The following is a 16,978-nucleotide window of genomic DNA, read 5'->3' on the forward strand; positions in this document are numbered from 1 at the left end:
TCATTTAGAAAAACACAACTTTGATACTTTTAGGGCTTTTGGGACACTCTGTACATTACAAAAATATTTTTAAAATGTGCACCCGATAGGCGTCTCTGGATTAATCAAATAGTACTTTGCAAAAAACAAACGGGCTAGCCGTAAACGTCCGAGCCGTATAGCGTGAATAACCCTGTATAATGTGATGAATTTGGGTTCTAAATGATGGTGATGATGAATTTAGGTTCTTGTGGCTATCATAATTCTCGACTTGATATTTAAAAAAAAGAAATTATGCTTCTTCAGCTTTAACCCAGAGAGTGCGCTTGTAATGTATGCGCTCGGGTAATTTTTTATTTTTTTTTGGAGGGGAAATCCAGTACCTATGCCAAATCTTGTTAAATGCCTGGCTAATGTCCAAAAACAAACCGAATCAAAACGTTTTCGTTTCTAACGTTTAAGTTATTTTGTTCACATCCCGATGCGTCTGTTCAATTGTGGAGTGATGTTGATGGAAACCGAATTGGTGCCCTGGCAAGAGGGTTCTGTTGGCCAGGACGGCATCGGTCTTTTACTGCTTAAAATAACGAATAATCATGAAAGATCAGTTGCTTTTCAAGCAGACTACTGTAGAACAAAGCCGTCGTTAATGTTGATACCGTCTTTCCAACGTATTTTAGGATTTTGTCAGTTTCTTCGTCTAGCTCTGCTGGTGAAAAGTGATTAACACGTTTGGGTATTACAAACAATATTTATTTTTCTGCATCCTGGAATCGTTGAAATAGCATAATACCATATACGTTCGTATCTTCATAGGATAAATGGTCAATTAACTATTGACTGCTCACTTCTATCCCGGCCAAGGTTGAATTTTTCAAACAAATAGCGGCGCTGTTATTGCAGAATTTCTGAGACACTTGCTTGGGTTTGTTGTGATTTGAAATTTTTGGAATTAGCAAATTTTGCATTTTCTTGCTCCTCATCTTCAATAACTCCGTATTGTGTAAATTGAGTGAAACGTGAAGTCGTTGGAAGATTGCTTTGTTCGGATGATCTGTATGTTTTTCAAGTCATTCGGTGGAAGGTTGGTTTCGATTTTTTACGTGCCGATTCGATCACATTTGTAGAGTAAATTTAATGTGTAAACCGTTTTGGTGACACATTTTGTTCACCCGCAAGTATCCTGAGAAGCTGATTTTTTTCAGCTGGGCAATTTACACAGTTAGTACGTGCACGGCCTTTGTTTTATATTGATGTCGGTTAGTTTAGTCAGTCGGTCACTGTACTTGATATTTTCATTTAGTGAATTACGAGATTGGATTAGGAAATTTCTAAAGTGTAATATTTAAAAACTCATCAATGTTCTTCTCTAATTTAAGAAGAAAAAATAAAACTCTAAATTGTAGGCGTTCCAAAGTCCAATTTAGTAATTTTGAATGTTACTAAGAACAAAAGTCGTGATTAGAACAAACTTTTTAAAGATTGTGCATCCCAAACTATTAAACCACGCGCCCCGACTATATGTAATTACCGTTTGCAAATTGTTATTATTTGTGAATATTTGTTTTGCAGCATGCATCTCTATGCAGGCTTGAAAATGTTAAACAATTCCCAGAACATGAACAAAGTCCAGAATAAAATTCCACTTCAAAATTAAAAACTACATAAAACAGATGTTGAAAATTTAAGAACGCAACATATGCGAAGTTATTTTGAAAATATCTTGAAAGTATCTCAAAAACCATAAAGTTAGAATTATATTAGCGTCAGAAAACTCGCGAGTATAGCAATACTTACAAATGTTATTATCGCATTCGAAAAATGTTAGTTTCATCATTTCAACCATATTGCATATTTTAAATCACATCCATTCACAAAATAACATTTTTTTAATATCACACAGTTTGGTCGCAATTTTCAGTATCGAATGCTTGAATAACCCTTAATATCTTGTAACCATCACAATAAAGTAAGATTCGTTACTTTTTTTAAAGAAATATATACAGTGTAAGCCATTTAAGAATAGAAGGAATTGTCAACAGACGGATAATTCTAGACAAAATTGTTGTATTAACAGTTTTTAATTAATAAATTTTACATGTTTCCAATTTTTATATTTCGAATTATGTAATGATGTATTTGTCAGACTTTCAGAAGACCCAACATAGCTTAATTTTTAGGTATTAAAATGACTATGTTTTCGCTTTCCTTTGCCAAATACAAATTTATAAAATATAATTCTGTGTTAAGCCATATCTACCAAAAACAACTGTTTTCGTATTGTTTTTCTCAAAAAATCACTTTCATTCGGGAGTTATGAAATGCCCAGTTTGTTTAACAAACATTGCGTTAACTTAAGGCTTCAGTAGGTAGAAAGTGTGGAATATAGGATGCTAGTGAGATTTTCGGGTTTTTAGGCCGTCGTAAAATTGAATTTCTTCCTGACGTTTCGCAAGCACGAGTGGCTTGCATCTTCAGAGATGGCTTGCTTGAACGTTTACACTATTCTGATGATCACAGAGTGAGACGACGGATTAAAAACCCAAAAAATCTACTAGTTTCAAAGAATGGCATCGGAGGTATATCTCTTTTGATTGTTCTAAATGTTTTAAAAATTAGCTACTATGTTCTAGTATTCATAGGAATAGGCACATGAATGAAATTCCTTTATTTTGAAATAAAGTGAAAATATGCAGAGAGTATGAATAGGTATTTCAAGACGATACAGACTTATAAAGTATTTCAACAAAGTTCGTAGGTATTAATAATGATGTAAAAAGTTAATAGCAAAATAGTTTACAGGCTACTGAACTTAATATTTAACCAAGTCGCATAAATTAGCATTATTTAGCAAATTCCGAGTTTAATTTACCTTAGCCGTTTGGGCATTTGGTTGTCCTGGAATGAACAGACTTTCGGTCCGCTTTGGCTGATTCGGTGAAGGAACGATGTCTTGACCAAGACCTCTTTTTCGGAGAATTACGTCTTCGAATGGTGGTGTACTATTATTGTGGATCGTTGGTGAAGTTCCTTGACCTGAAACCAGCAATAAATATTTTGCAAAATCAAAATATTACTCAAAGTATATAGTTCCTCATTAATTAAAATAACACGTCAAAAATTTTGCTGTTACTCGGTATGTGTAATTTTGTACCAAACGCTCTAACTACTAGCAAATTATTAATTTGGATAATTTACTATTTTACAAGCAGTTTTTAGTCGATTACTATTTACTACAGTGTGTGAATCTGATTTATACAGCGATGTTTTAATGGAAAACTTGAATAGCTTGACCACATAGTTCTATAATGTGGTAGGAACATTTCATATTAAAAAAATAGTTAATAATGTCTAGCTCTTTGTAAGAGATACCATCGCACTGTAGAAGAAGTTTTAGTTGCCGATATTTGGAAAATTACTAATCAACCTAAGGTGACTGTGGTCTAATACGCTAATACATTTTTATTAAGTATAAATCAATGAAAAAAAGAATAAAAATTAATTATTACGTAAGAAATTACATAAATCAATGTGCATGACTAAATAGTTATATCGAAAAAAAAGGAAAAATATCAAGATAAACAAGTGAAGAATACGGATCACCGAACGGAAATAATTTTTGACTGCATGAAAAGTTATAAGAAATAATTATTGAGGAGAGATACATTAAATTAGAAATCAAATAATAGAAAATCTATACTTTAATATCATATTATATTGATACCTATAATAAACAAAATAACCGCCAAAAAAAGTAACCGTGCTTTTGTAAAAGATGTAAACACCGTGCTCTTCTTTCACTTTTAAAAGTTCTTTATATCATCCCAACTTGGTGCAATTCTATATACATTGTCATTTATTTATAAATACCTCGAACTAAAAATCAACCATATAGGGATAAATACCTACCAGTGGGTACTGATCCATTCTTAATTCCAGAATTTAATCCTGACGCCACTGGGGTAGAGCCTCTTGCAGTCGAAGGTGCTCTAAGTGTTCTGTCGGGAGTTTCAAGTCTCGTCGCTGAGTTTCTATCTACAGAAGGTTGTCTGGATCCCGCCAAGGAGTTACTTAATCTACCTGTTGCCCTAGAATACCTAAAATAATAACGACTTCGGTTAGCCTGTATTTTTGAACAATCAAAATCGTCGCATAAAAACTCATTAAATGTATGTTTCTCGGTAACATATAGACTGCATAACTGAACTGAAAAATAACTTTTATTACTTTCCCGGTTACTTTTGGTGGTTTTAATAATTTTTTTTCTAACCTGTTAAATATACCACTATCAAATGCAGTTCAGACACGCGATATAAGCGGGGTAACCACTGCATCTTAGAAAAATAAAGTTCAGCTAATTTTATATTAATTTTTGACTGATTGGGACACATTTTACGGTTCATTATTGATAGTTCTTTCAACGACCGGTTAACGAATTATTCAGGGCGTAATCATTGAACCGTTCGCAAAAGTTTGGTATATCTATTTTTTATGCGTTATATGCAACATATTTTTGAGGCAGTCATTCGGTCAATTATTGGTGTGTTATGTGCTGCAGTATGAATAATTGTACTGGGTGACAAATTGAAACATTATAATGGATGCCTATATCTGAAGAACAAAAAAAGAAAAAACATTTTTTTTTAGAATATATCGTAGAGCGAAAGAAGGCCAACAAAACAGCGATATTTTAAAACCCAAAAAAATTGTGATGTTTTAAATGGTCCCAGACTATTGCAACTAATGCCCTCTAGGACCCACAAGCTAGGTAATAGGAAATGTAAATTTCTCGATCTGAAAACTCCCAAACACAAATTTTTATAGTCATAGAAGTCATAGTAAGAATCTATTAAAAATTAACGAAAATTTTATTTACACTTGTCACCCTGTATCTCGAAAACTATTAACTTTTAGATAAGACAAATTCGCATAAAACTCAATATTTTGATCTAAACTCCGTCAGTGGATTTTGTCAGATTGGTTGAGCACCACTCTGTATAAGAAATAGCAAGAGAATCGATTGTTACCGCGTGCCAAACAAAACCCAGTTAAGTTTTTCGTCGTTTTGATGCTGCGAGCAAAAGAAAGCATTTACAAATCAGCATAGGGCTTGAATCTGGATCTTCCAATTCAGCGGACTATACTCTATACCCAATATATCCAGTATTTAAAGTTGAAAATCGAGCAAAAGACTAAACGGAAAAATATTGTCGAAATCAAGTTATGATTTCGTCGCTGTTGATGATGCCACCAAAAAGCCTTGATGAGTAATACTTGGCAGAGATTAGTATTGATTAGTCAACTAATCTCTGTACTTGGCTGGAATGAGGCTCCGAATTTCATGGAAATGCGAGAGAAAACTGATCTGTGAGCTCATATCAAATCAAGTTAACTATTCCGGTGTTGTTATTGCTCAAAACTTCATAAAAAAATTAATAAAATGACTGCTTCCATAGCGGGCATTTAATTTAGTATAAAAAAGTGTAATGCGCCGGATTTGTTTATCTTTTGCTGAGAAAGGGGGTTTATTTACGTTATTTTCCAAACGAGATTGAACGTGAAACTTGTCTTTGTGAATATTGCCGTGTGAAAAGGTATTTTCTACCAAATTGTCAATAGTAAAAAAGTGAAATCGAACTGCAAAGTAAACAATTCAATGACTCATACAAAGGGCGATCAAGTAAATGGTTATCGCATCATGTTGGCTCCGGAGTGCGGTTCCTACGGACTGCGGCAAAATTTCGATATCACATGAGTTTTTTACAAAAAGTGTCTGCATTTTCAGTTTTTACTGGCAATGGACGAAATTGGCCGGCAGTCCTTTGTGTCGTGTGAATTGCGTACTTAGATGGAAAATATAGAATCATTGTGAATTAAGGAAAGTTTATAATTCGAAATGCATTTTCATTGTGTGATCAAGTGTAGTTTGGGCTTTTTGAGGATGATATAAAATAGAGGAAGTGAAATTGGCGCCAGCTTGCGGAAATCTGGTAAGAATGATTTCTATCTATAGATTCTTTAGTTTGAACTGAGTTTAGTTTTTCGAAACGCAATTAAAGTTCTATGGATTCTTTACATTTCTTTTCTCTTTGTTCTGCTGATTTTTAATAACATGGCTATGAACAGATTTTTTGCTCTACTAAACACATTTTTTTCTTTCCAGGTGGCACGATGCAGCTTTCGGTAAGTTTGGCATTACTTTTCCCCTGGTTGCCATATAGTTGTAGAACTTTTTTAGTCTCATATTATTGACTTGTATTTTATTATATTGTTGAATTTGAATTCTGTATTGGGTTTTTGAAATTTTTGATTTTATTTTTTAAAACTAATTTAATGTCAGATTTTGAGCAATAACTCGCACTTGTTTGCTATGGTTTTTTATATGAAGTTTTACAGGTTAAATGCCAAATAAATGTTCTGAACTATGATAGCGATATATATTTTTTTCAATTATTGTTGTTATCAATTACATTCGAAACTAAAGGGTTCTTCTATACTTAATGGGTATTGCTCAGATTTACAAAATTTAACTTTTTTGCTCCGTTTTCCAACGGTTTCGATGTTCATATCCAACGGTTTCGATGTTCGATGTTCAATATGTCACGTAAAATAGTAGTATTCTGCTGCGAATACAATTTTAATTATCTATTTTGTTAGTGTTTTTCTGTTGTTAATTTTTATTTTTTCTGTTTTTAAACTTTATAAAGTCCCAGAATCCATACTAAAGTGTCTAATCTTACGCAAATCTTGTTTATTACTTTGTGGCGGTCTAATGAATAGCGCCTTAAAAGGTCACAAGTGGTCCTGGTCTAATAATTTAGATATCGCGCTTTTTCCAAATTTCACTCTGTAAATAAATTATTTTTTCCAAACGATTTGTGCTAGGAATTTTGAGCGGCTCGGATCCGTCGGGCTATTCTCTATGTTCTTCTAAATTTGATACGTCTAATGGTTTTCATTTGTTAGAGAAGAATTCGGGGTTTTAGACAATTTTAGCAGTTTGGATCCGCACAGAATTTTATTTTGTAGTTGTAGAAATAGATGGCAAACAGGGTTGTAACATGTGCAGATTTGTAAATTTTATGAAGCGAATTCCATTTTGCTTTTTTGCGGATTTTATATAGCGGTTTTAAAAAAAATCTTAGGGCACTTATTTTCGTACCCCAGGTTCTTTGTTGATGTATTTTACTATTTGCTTGAATGCTTTCAACTGTTAATATTTTATTATATCATTTAGGTACTTATTTTGCTATCATACAATTTTTTTCTGATCAAACAGTTAACTTTTCAAAATGTTTCTATCTACTAATAACAGCTTTTCTTTATAGCTTTGAACCGTTCATGTTTCAGGATATTTATTTATTTCATTAATACAATACTCTCTTTTCTTAGTACGTTATGAGTAAGTGAAAGTTTTTGCTTCCACCTTGAACTATTCAAACCGTATTAAATCCGTTTCTTATGTCGTTAACATACTATTTTTTCAGGTTCATTAAGTTACGTTTTTAATGCCTTTATTTACTGATACAATTTTCTTACAGCTTTGGAATAAATCGCGTGTTTTTGTGTCGTGTGAATCGCGTCCCTAGATGGGAAGTATAGAATCATTCTGGCCTTTAAGGCAAGTCCGGTTATTTATTGTGCCTGCTAACTGCAGGGTTAAAATTTTCAATTCGTAGTCGATTTTCATCATGTTTAAGTGTCGTGTGGACGTTTTCAACATCATGGGCGAAAAATGGAGGATGGGGCGCCAGCTTGCAGAAAGTTGGTGAGAATAATTTTCTATCTATAAATCTTTTAGTTTGAACTGATTTTCGTTTTTCGCAAAGCAACTGAAGTTTTATGCATTCTTCACATTACTCTTTCTTTGTTTTGCTAATTTTCAATGAAATTACTAAACAGGTTTTCCGCAGCACTAAACAGATTTTCTTCCTTCTTTCCAGGTGGCATGATGCAACTTTCGGTAAGTTTGGCATTACTTTTCCGCTGGTTGCCAGTAGATGTAGATCTTTTAGTCCCATATTGTTGACTTGTATTTCATGATATTATTGCGTGTCATATTTATTCGACGTGGAACGACGAGGGAGTTTCTAGATTCTGTATTGGGGTTAAAATTTTTTTTTTTTGCTTTTTGGAAAATCAATTTAAAGTAGACTTTGGACATTAACTCGATGTTCTCTATAGATACATACACATTTACAGTTTAAATGCAAAATAAATGTCGTTCTCGTGTAACGTATATTGTATCAATTATTGGTGTTTTTATGTTATCAATTGCACTCAAATCTAAATGATTGTTGTATTCTCAATGCGGATTGCTCAGACTTACAAGTTTCAACTTTTTTGCTTCGTTTTCCTACATTAAATGCTCAGGTATATGCCACGTAAATTAACGGTGTTCTGCTGAGAATAAACTATTAATTATCGTTGATGCAAGTATATCAATTATTAAAAATTTTCTGCTGTAAATTTTTGCTGCTTTTAAAGTTAATAATACCCCAGAATCCGGACTAAAGTGCCTAAAGGTATGTGAATTTTATTTAATATTTTGTGGAGATTGAGCGGATATAGCGCCTTAAAAGGTTACAAGTGGTCCTGGCCTAATAGTTTAGATTTCGTGCTGTTTTTCCAAATTTCACACTCTAAACAAATTATTTTTGCCAAACAATTCATGCTAGGGATTTTCAGCGGCCAGGACCTGTTCAACTATTTCGGTTTTTTGCTGTCCAGCGCTCTTCAGGCTGTATATGGTCCAGATCAAGATTATATCCAGATTTACGACTGTTCTTCTAAATTTGAGTCACTCAATTGCGTCGACTTTTTTGAGAAAGAATCGAGTTTTAGCGGTCTGGATCCGGACAGCATTTTATTTTGTAGAAGTAGATGGCAACCAGGGTTGTAGTTTTCCGTTGATAGCATTTAGGCTGCTCGCATGTGCAGATTTGATAATTTTATGGAGTTGATTTACATTTTGCGTTTATGCGGATTTTATAGAGCGGTTTTTGAAAATGGTAGCGCACTTATTTTCGCATTCCAGGTGTTGTTGATATATTTTAGTATGTTTAATTTGAGACATGAAGTTTCCAAAGCGTTCTATCGAGAAGGTTTAACTGAGGGTCCACATAGTTTAAACGTTTTTTAGACAAGTGTTAAACTTGAAGAGCACTTAAAAATTTGTTATATTCTTGATTAATATTTAAAGTTTTAGATTTTCTATACGAAACTAAATATGGAAAGTTCTCGAAGCGGGCCATCGAAAATCATTCGAATAATGATTACTTCAATACTTTTTCTTTAACCTTTTAATTGTTTAATTCTCATATTTCCTTGTAATTATATTGGTAAAGTAAAACACACAGTATCAATGAAAGCCTCAATCTCAGCAGCACTATCTTACCAACATTCGGCTTATCTTATTCCTAGACATTCATTCCGAAATGCGTTTGTTCTCATTTTCTGTTAATCCTAGGCTTCAGCAACGTTAAAATTTGTACGCCTGAATAAAAATCGTTTTTGAAGCGGGCATTTCCGAGGACTTGTAATATGTCCAATTACGACGAACTTCTCTAAATAGCCTTAACACTCTCTGCATTTAATTAAAAGTCATAAATGCTGATATAAAAATAAATGTGTTTAGTACTAGTTCGAGCAGGATAACCGGTATCACTTATATCTATGAAAAAACTCACCGATCTACACTAGAATCTCTGCTTGGTGGCCTCTTATAATGGTCAAAATGGTCTATGGACGATTGCTGTCCAATATTTCCTAAGTACGGTCTATCTCCCGAAACTCTTCGAGACATTCTTCGTATCGAATTTGTGTTCGTGACATTCTCCCCCGTTAAGGAATTCCTAGGGTTGTTAATTGGAGCGTTGAATTCAACGCCTGAATTCTTTCCAGCACTCTGCTGATTGTTGTTTGCAACCTGAGGCCCGAATTCGTTTACGAAAGAAGCAGGATTGTTAGTTTGGTTATAGGAATTGTTCCCATTTGGATTATTATTCGTCGTATGAAATGATTTTTGACTTTGCTGCTGGTATGAGTTTTGCTGTTGCGAATATTGATTTTGTTGTTGTTGTTGCATAGTATTCGATTGAGGCTGGAACGTGTTCTGTTGGGGTTGGTATGAATTCGTTTGCTGTTGATAGACGTTCTGCTGCTGATAAGTCGACTGTTGTTGATACGTATTTGATTGTGCATAATTTGAATTAGGTACCTGGTTATGCAATTGATTTGGAATTTGATTGCCCATCGGTTTATTCATTTTGTTCGATATTTGATTAGATAATTCGTTGTTTACTTGGTTTGGTATCTGATTAGGAATTTGATTAGTTAACTGATTCAAATCGTTAGTAGCGTTTAATTCTTTTTGGTCAATGGAAATGTCTAAGTTTCGATTTGGTTCTCGATATTTCATCTGTCGTTTGATTCGCTCTAAGTCGGGTTGCTTAAAATCTGGAGCATATTGCCTAGCTACAGTGTCTGCTACTTCCGAATCTTCTCGGGCCTGTGCCGCTGCGATATCGGCTTGTTCTGCTTTCCCGCGAGCTGTCGCAGTTCTAGAATAGAAAAGCAACATTAAATAGGACGTTTATTAATAAACAATATACAGGGTCTCTTTTATGTATGGAAACGGTGGATTATTTCCTAAATTAAGAGAGCTATTTACATCTCTGTTCTCTAAAACGAAAATATAATTACATAAAGAAAAATTTAGTATAGAGGATCCTCAGCCATGATCAGGCAAAAAGCTACGACAAAGCGAAGTTTATTTTTCTTAAATGGAACACCTTGTATGATAGTCAACAATTGACTTCTCCTCGATATTTTAAACAAAAATCATTACATGCTTAAATTTACCCGCTTTGAAGATACCGAGTTGTTAAAGTTGTTAAAAAATTGTAATCATTATATTATTTATACAATTTATACAATTACATTTTATTCATCAATAAAATTTAAAAAATTTAAATTTTGCACAGACAGGAATGGTGAAAAAATAGACATAATTGATTAAAAAAATAATTTTAATGATTCTGAGCATTAAATTGAAATTTTATTAAAGAAATTGAGCAAAGTTGCAGTTTTTTTCTAAAGAAAAGGAAAAGCACAATTTTTTTTGGGAAGTTTTGTTCGGAAGACGGCAACAGAGCGATCACCGATACCTTCCACTTCCCACAGTTTTTCTTTTAAATTGAAACATTTTGTAATGAAGCCCAATATGTTATTTGTTTGTTTAATCCAATGGCAAATGTGGATTTCACATCCAAGTTCAAATTTTCCTTATCCTATTCAATTACAAAATCATTCTAGCTTAAGTGCCCAGAATTAATTTTAAATATAAATACTTGGAAGTTAATTATTTAGTTAGATTTGATTTCAGAGATTCTTAAGAATTCATAATCACTGGAAATGTTTGTATTTTCTTTCGGATTTTCGAAACGCATCTTTAGCAAAAAGACTTTTAAAAGTTTTTTGTAAAAATATTACATATAAACTTTAAGAGCAGAATTTTTTAATTCTTGAAAACAAATCATTTTCTTGGTGGTGTTTTCTCCAGCTTATATTTCTCCCAAAAGATATTGTGAATCTGCAAAACAAGCATTGAAATATTTTTCGAAGCAAATCAAAATTAGAATTTAATATTGTTGAAAATTTTTTTTTGTTCCATTCTTCACCATATAAATTATTTATATTAACTGCCTAAGCAACAAAATTTAAATATTTTATTGAAAGTACAGAGTCATTCTAAGTAGATTAATTTTTCACGTATACAGGGTATTTGGTAAGTAGATGCATTCCTTGTAGAAGGTGACCTTTTCTCTTCCAAATTGAACAGGAATTAGAATCATCAAGTTAATTGCTTAAAAAATCAGTGGCGTAACATTTTTTTATTTAAAATTATCTACAGTCGTGCCTGTGCGCCGCCACTGGAAAAGCTAGAAATACAATTTTCATCACAAAATATGTGTTGTTGTTAAGAGTCTAAGCCTGTAAAATTTTGTTTAAATATTCCAAGCCGTTTCAGCAATATTAATAAGAAACATTTTTTTAATTAAAGCTTTGTCACCCTGTAGATCGGAAACTAAGCGTTTTCGGAATATCCCCTGGTAGAAATGCATCTACTTACCAAACACCCTGTATAAAAGTTGTTGAAACCAGCAACATTTTCAAACTACTCTTTCAGAAAACTTTAAACTCGCAAAGTAAAGTCACGATTTTGTCTAATTTGAAGAATATGTTTAAATGTGTTTACTTTCCACTTGTAAAGTAAACTTTATTAAAGCCCCATAGGAAGAAGCCGCAAGGGTTTAGGTCTGCTGACCTTGGTGGCTCAGCAACTGGTCTATTCCGGCTAATTCACCTCTATATTTCTGAAATGTCTAAATCCATTTCCAGAGATTGTTACTGCGTCAAGAGCGAGAATTCTTGTTGATAAATGTTCATCATGTTTGTGCTATTGTGAAATGCATTCAGTAAAGTGAATTATACGGCTAAACATGAAACGGATACAACCGATTTTCTCGCAATGACGTTTTTATTACTGATGTGATTTGCAATCAGTGAAGTGCTTGTTAGATATTTCGTCTGGTTCTCCCGGTTTTCTCGTTCGCATTCCACGGTTTTTCCGCAAGTTACCAGCATTTCTCGCTCGTTGAGCAACATTTACTCTAAAAATTTGTGTAAAAAAGAGTTCGTTAGAGACAACTTTATGCGTAAATCCTAAAATATTCTGCTGAACTTTTGTGACACTTTCCGTTCCTTTTCATTTCATTCAAAATATGGCAATATCAATACAACAGAAATAAAAACGTGAAAAAGTTCAATAGCGTTTTGGATTATTTTTAAATTATTGGTGCAACTTTCTCATTAATCATTTTTTGAAAACATTTCTTAAACATTTTTGTTCGTTTTAATGCCTCATGCACGCACAAGTTGTTTTTGTGATCAGTTTATATTTGTCAATTTTTATAATACCTATTTCAAGTGAATAATCTGTTGATATACAAACATACACATGTATATGTAAAATAGACCATATTTTCAAGGATAAGTAGCCTTATAGTCGTTATTACGGCAGGTGGGCGTAAATTTATTTGGCACATGACTAGAAACCGACTGCTGGCGATTGCTATCTCACGTATAATATACATAATATCGAGGGCAAGTTTTAGTGAAAAAAATGTTTCAATGTTTGACACAAGCTAAATCTTCTACAAACATAATTAATAGCCAAAAATTAGAAGTCTATAACCTGTCCATAGCACTATAAAAATTAAAAAAAAAAACATTTTATTAGAGTACTTTTCTTTCGCTTGTTTTTGTGAAGAGCATGCTAAAACTTGAAAGGAGATCTAAATCCTTTACTAGGTCAAGAACACCAAATTTTATGAGTCAAGAATATCAAGAACACCTTAAGTTATTTAATAAGCAGATGTTTTAAGGAAGAGACTAAACATATATTTCTAATGAGATTTCAAAGTTTGTATGTCCAAATTAAATAATTTTCCCGCAAAATGCGTACTTGTTTGCAATGAATTATTCAAAAACGCCCGGCAAAAAACATTTGTTCGTTTTTCAGCTTTTGATTCGGAACATGAGATTCCCGGTGTGAGAGTTAGAAATCCTTACCAAAATGAACGTTTTTAGAATTTTGAGTGAGCAATACATTTTTAACATGTAAGGTATCTGAGATGTCTGAAAACGGTCGATTTTTATGAAGTTGTAAAAAATGTTAAACACAAAAGCTGTAATTTTTTGAAAAAATTTTGCGAAATTGGAAATTGATAGTATGTACCGGACCCGTCAAAAAGCAATCACAAAACAAAGTTGGTGTTTTTTCATTAGAATTTACGGTACATTAATCGATAACTCAATTCTTGAAATTCTAGAAAAAATCGATAAACATATCACAAACCTGGACGTAACACTTTAAAAAATTATTATATTATACACGCACCTCTTGAATCGAAAAACTTGAAGAAATTTTCCCAAAATGGGAAATAAAGCTGTAAAAATAAAATACAGGGTGCCCCATAGGCACACGATCAAAAGGGTACTGCGATATTATTTGGATCAAAAGAAGACGATCTGACCTAACTTTTATTAGCAAAAAATGTCTGGCTTTTCTGCTATTGATGGTCAAAGTTCTTGAAAAAAATTATCTTTTTTGAAATATCAGGAGATTGGTACAATGTATTTTAGTGAAACTCGCTGTGAATTTGTTCTTATGTAAGACTCATATTTTCATGAAACAATCGAATTCAGCCGTTTTGGACAAGCAGTGAATTCTTGAGTGTCGTGGTACAAAAACTACCAGAACTTTTTATTTGGTGGATGGAATTAACTCATTTTTTTGTCGATATACTAATCATTTATTCACAATTCTGTGCTATTTGTAAAATCTTGTAGCATTCATAGTTTTTGCGCAAAAAAATATGTCTGTTTTCTGGCCACTTAACAATGTTAGACATTAACTGCAACTGTCTTCTTTTGATGCAAAGAAGATCGAAGTATTCTTTTGATCATCTGCTTACGGGACATCCTGTATATTAAGCTAAATTGTTGCTGTCCCTTCAGAACAAAGAATAAAGCATAAAACTATTGATCTAATTTGCAAGACAGAGAAAAATAAAACTCTATAGATAAGGTGCTCGTGATATATCTAGTGGCTCTATGATAGATAAGTGTTCTCCATTTCCCAACCGACAATAGGGAATTCGCTGAACATTTTGTAAATTATTCAAGAGGGTATTGGGGGGAATACTGAATATTTTATGCCTGATTCTATCTTGTAATTCGCTGCATGGTTAGTGGAACGGTTGATTTAGAGATAGAATCTCGGTTTGTCCATTTATTATATCATCATAGCCAATGGTTACTAAAATTTTCGATTCTAATTTCACTTAAATGTGCCATTTTTAGACGCAAATTATTCACACTGAGCGTATTTTAAGCATGTGTTGTAAAAAAAAACATGAATGCATTTTACTTTACCTCAGTAGAATGCGACACTTGAATACAAACAAATTCTCAAATTTTCTAGATGTAGGTGCATCATGTGCTATCTAATTTTTTGTATTCTAGGAAAAATTAAATTTTTGAACAAAAAATTGATCAAAACCGTTTGATCTTCATTTTCGTATCATACATTTTAAAAAACCTTAGAACTTAGCGATGAGCCATTTTAGTCATCTTGCTTTACGAGAAGATCGACCACCGTATTCAAGTATATCATCCGGTAGATGACCAAAAATATGTACAGTTTTCACGTACCATATTCTGTCATTAAAATAAGATTTTTTATAAGTTCAAAAGAATATTAAATGATCCAATCCCATCTAGCTAATTTCGTATAAAGTAGAGGGAAATATATAAATGAAAAATATAAAAAACAAAGTGAAGTGAAACAGGCCTTACCTAGAAATGGCAATGTCAGCTTTTTGAAGGGCAATCTTAGAAGCTCTCTGTGCAGCGTTAACAGCAGCATCTATCCTCTCCCGGAACTTTGCACTTCTCATTAAGAAAAGTTTCTTTTTCTTTTGACTAGTTATAAGAACGTTGTTTTTGTATTTTCCTTCTTCCTTTTCGCCATTACTAAACGTAGTTACACCATATCCATACTTCTTATTTGCATACCATTCGCCCTCATACTTCAAGCCGTCCGACCTCTCACTGATTCCGTATCCAGACCGTTTGTCATTACTCCATTCACCCATGTAGGTTTCGGTTATATTTGGATCCATATGTTCATCCTAAAATTTAAGAGGGTAATTTTTAAGAATGTCTGTTTAAATTTTTATTTATTTTTTTTTGTTGATTGAGTGATGGTTCTGACCGGTTTATTCGTGATTATACTACAGAGAAATAAGCATATCCACATTGAACCTTTCCATTTCTGACAATTATTTTATTACGAACGCAATTGTACTTGAGGTGTGCTAGCGAGCGTGCAAGTGTATAGAAAAAGTATGGAACTAACTAAAAATTCCTTTTTAAAGATTCGAGCGAAAAATTATTAATTTCATCGATATGATGTCAGTTTTATTGTTGCGGAAGCAATTCGAAAACCTTTCATTAATCAATATTTTCACTTATATTGGATGTTTCATTAAAAGCGTCCACTAGTCATTTGTTGGAAATGTTGGAAAATTATTAATTAACACATAATTCCTAGTGACTTAAAAATAAGTATCGATTGCGGTGAAACAAAATATTTTATAAATACAAATCGAAATTAAGTTGGTTTCTTTGAAGGAAATACTGGGTTTTACTGGGAGAGAACAGATAAAAGGTTTACAGAAAAATTTCAATTTATTGTTTGAATACAGTACAGCATTCAAAGATGCAATTTCAGCTTTGCCATTGAGCAATATTTTCAAAGGCACCAATGGTCGTTTGAAAAACTATTAGTTGAGCCAAACGTTGAAAAACTTGTTTAAAGGTCGAAAAATTGGCTATGTGGGAAACTTTTCTTATAAAAAAAAAACGGAAAAATGAACGTAAAAATGCCAAATTTTCCTTAACTTTAGAAGTAGATAAATTCTGATTATTTCAACAGATTTTGTTTCCGTTTCAAGCATTATCTAGCCCCATTTGTTTTTTGTTCGTCAATATTTTGGTCAAAACGGAGCACCTCAGATTAATTTTCGACAGGGTGGCAAATAAAAAAATCCAAAATTGGAAAGTTCGGAATGCTCCTAGTTGGACAAAAAGGGATTTTTTGGATTTCAACGCCAAAAGTTTAAAAATAAACCAAATAGCTCGGAACGGTTTTTTAATTTTAACGTTCTGTCGTATTTACAGGATGGTCTTAAAAAATCAACTTTTGGGTGTTGCAGCGATAACTTTTCTGCCCTTGACTCTTAAAACTTTCAACTGAAGTGAAGTTTATTTTCAATTGTTTCGTTAATTTATGTAACCGGTGTATTAAATTTTTTTGCAAGTGTAACAGTAACTTCAACATGAACCCTAGGTTTTGAAAATCTATTCAGTA

The 16,978-nt window shown here is 32.8% G+C and overlaps 1 protein-coding gene across 2 annotated transcripts in view; it reads right to left on the reverse strand.

Annotated features, from left to right (window-relative positions):
* LOC109534014 (probable serine/threonine-protein kinase ndrD) overlaps nucleotides 1-16,978 on the reverse strand; it is a 75,020-nt gene that overhangs the window by 16,692 nt on the left and 41,350 nt on the right. For both annotated transcript variants that reach the window (XM_048664842.1, XM_019899556.2), the window contains exons 5-8: nucleotides 15,403-15,737; nucleotides 9,669-10,541; nucleotides 3,889-4,076; nucleotides 2,852-3,015 (exon numbers count right to left, since the gene is read on the reverse strand). In XM_048664842.1, the coding sequence (XP_048520799.1) occupies nucleotides 2,852-3,015; nucleotides 3,889-4,076; nucleotides 9,669-10,541; nucleotides 15,403-15,737 (1,560 nt within the window). The remainder of the gene's footprint in view (nucleotides 1-2,851; nucleotides 3,016-3,888; nucleotides 4,077-9,668; nucleotides 10,542-15,402; nucleotides 15,738-16,978) is intronic.

This window comes from Dendroctonus ponderosae, unplaced genomic scaffold (assembly GCF_020466585.1).
Source record: "Dendroctonus ponderosae isolate FM_Combo_2020 unplaced genomic scaffold, Dpon_F_20191213v2 Dpon_F_20191213_3, whole genome shotgun sequence".
NCBI classification, from domain to species: domain Eukaryota; kingdom Metazoa; phylum Arthropoda; class Insecta; order Coleoptera; family Curculionidae; genus Dendroctonus; species Dendroctonus ponderosae.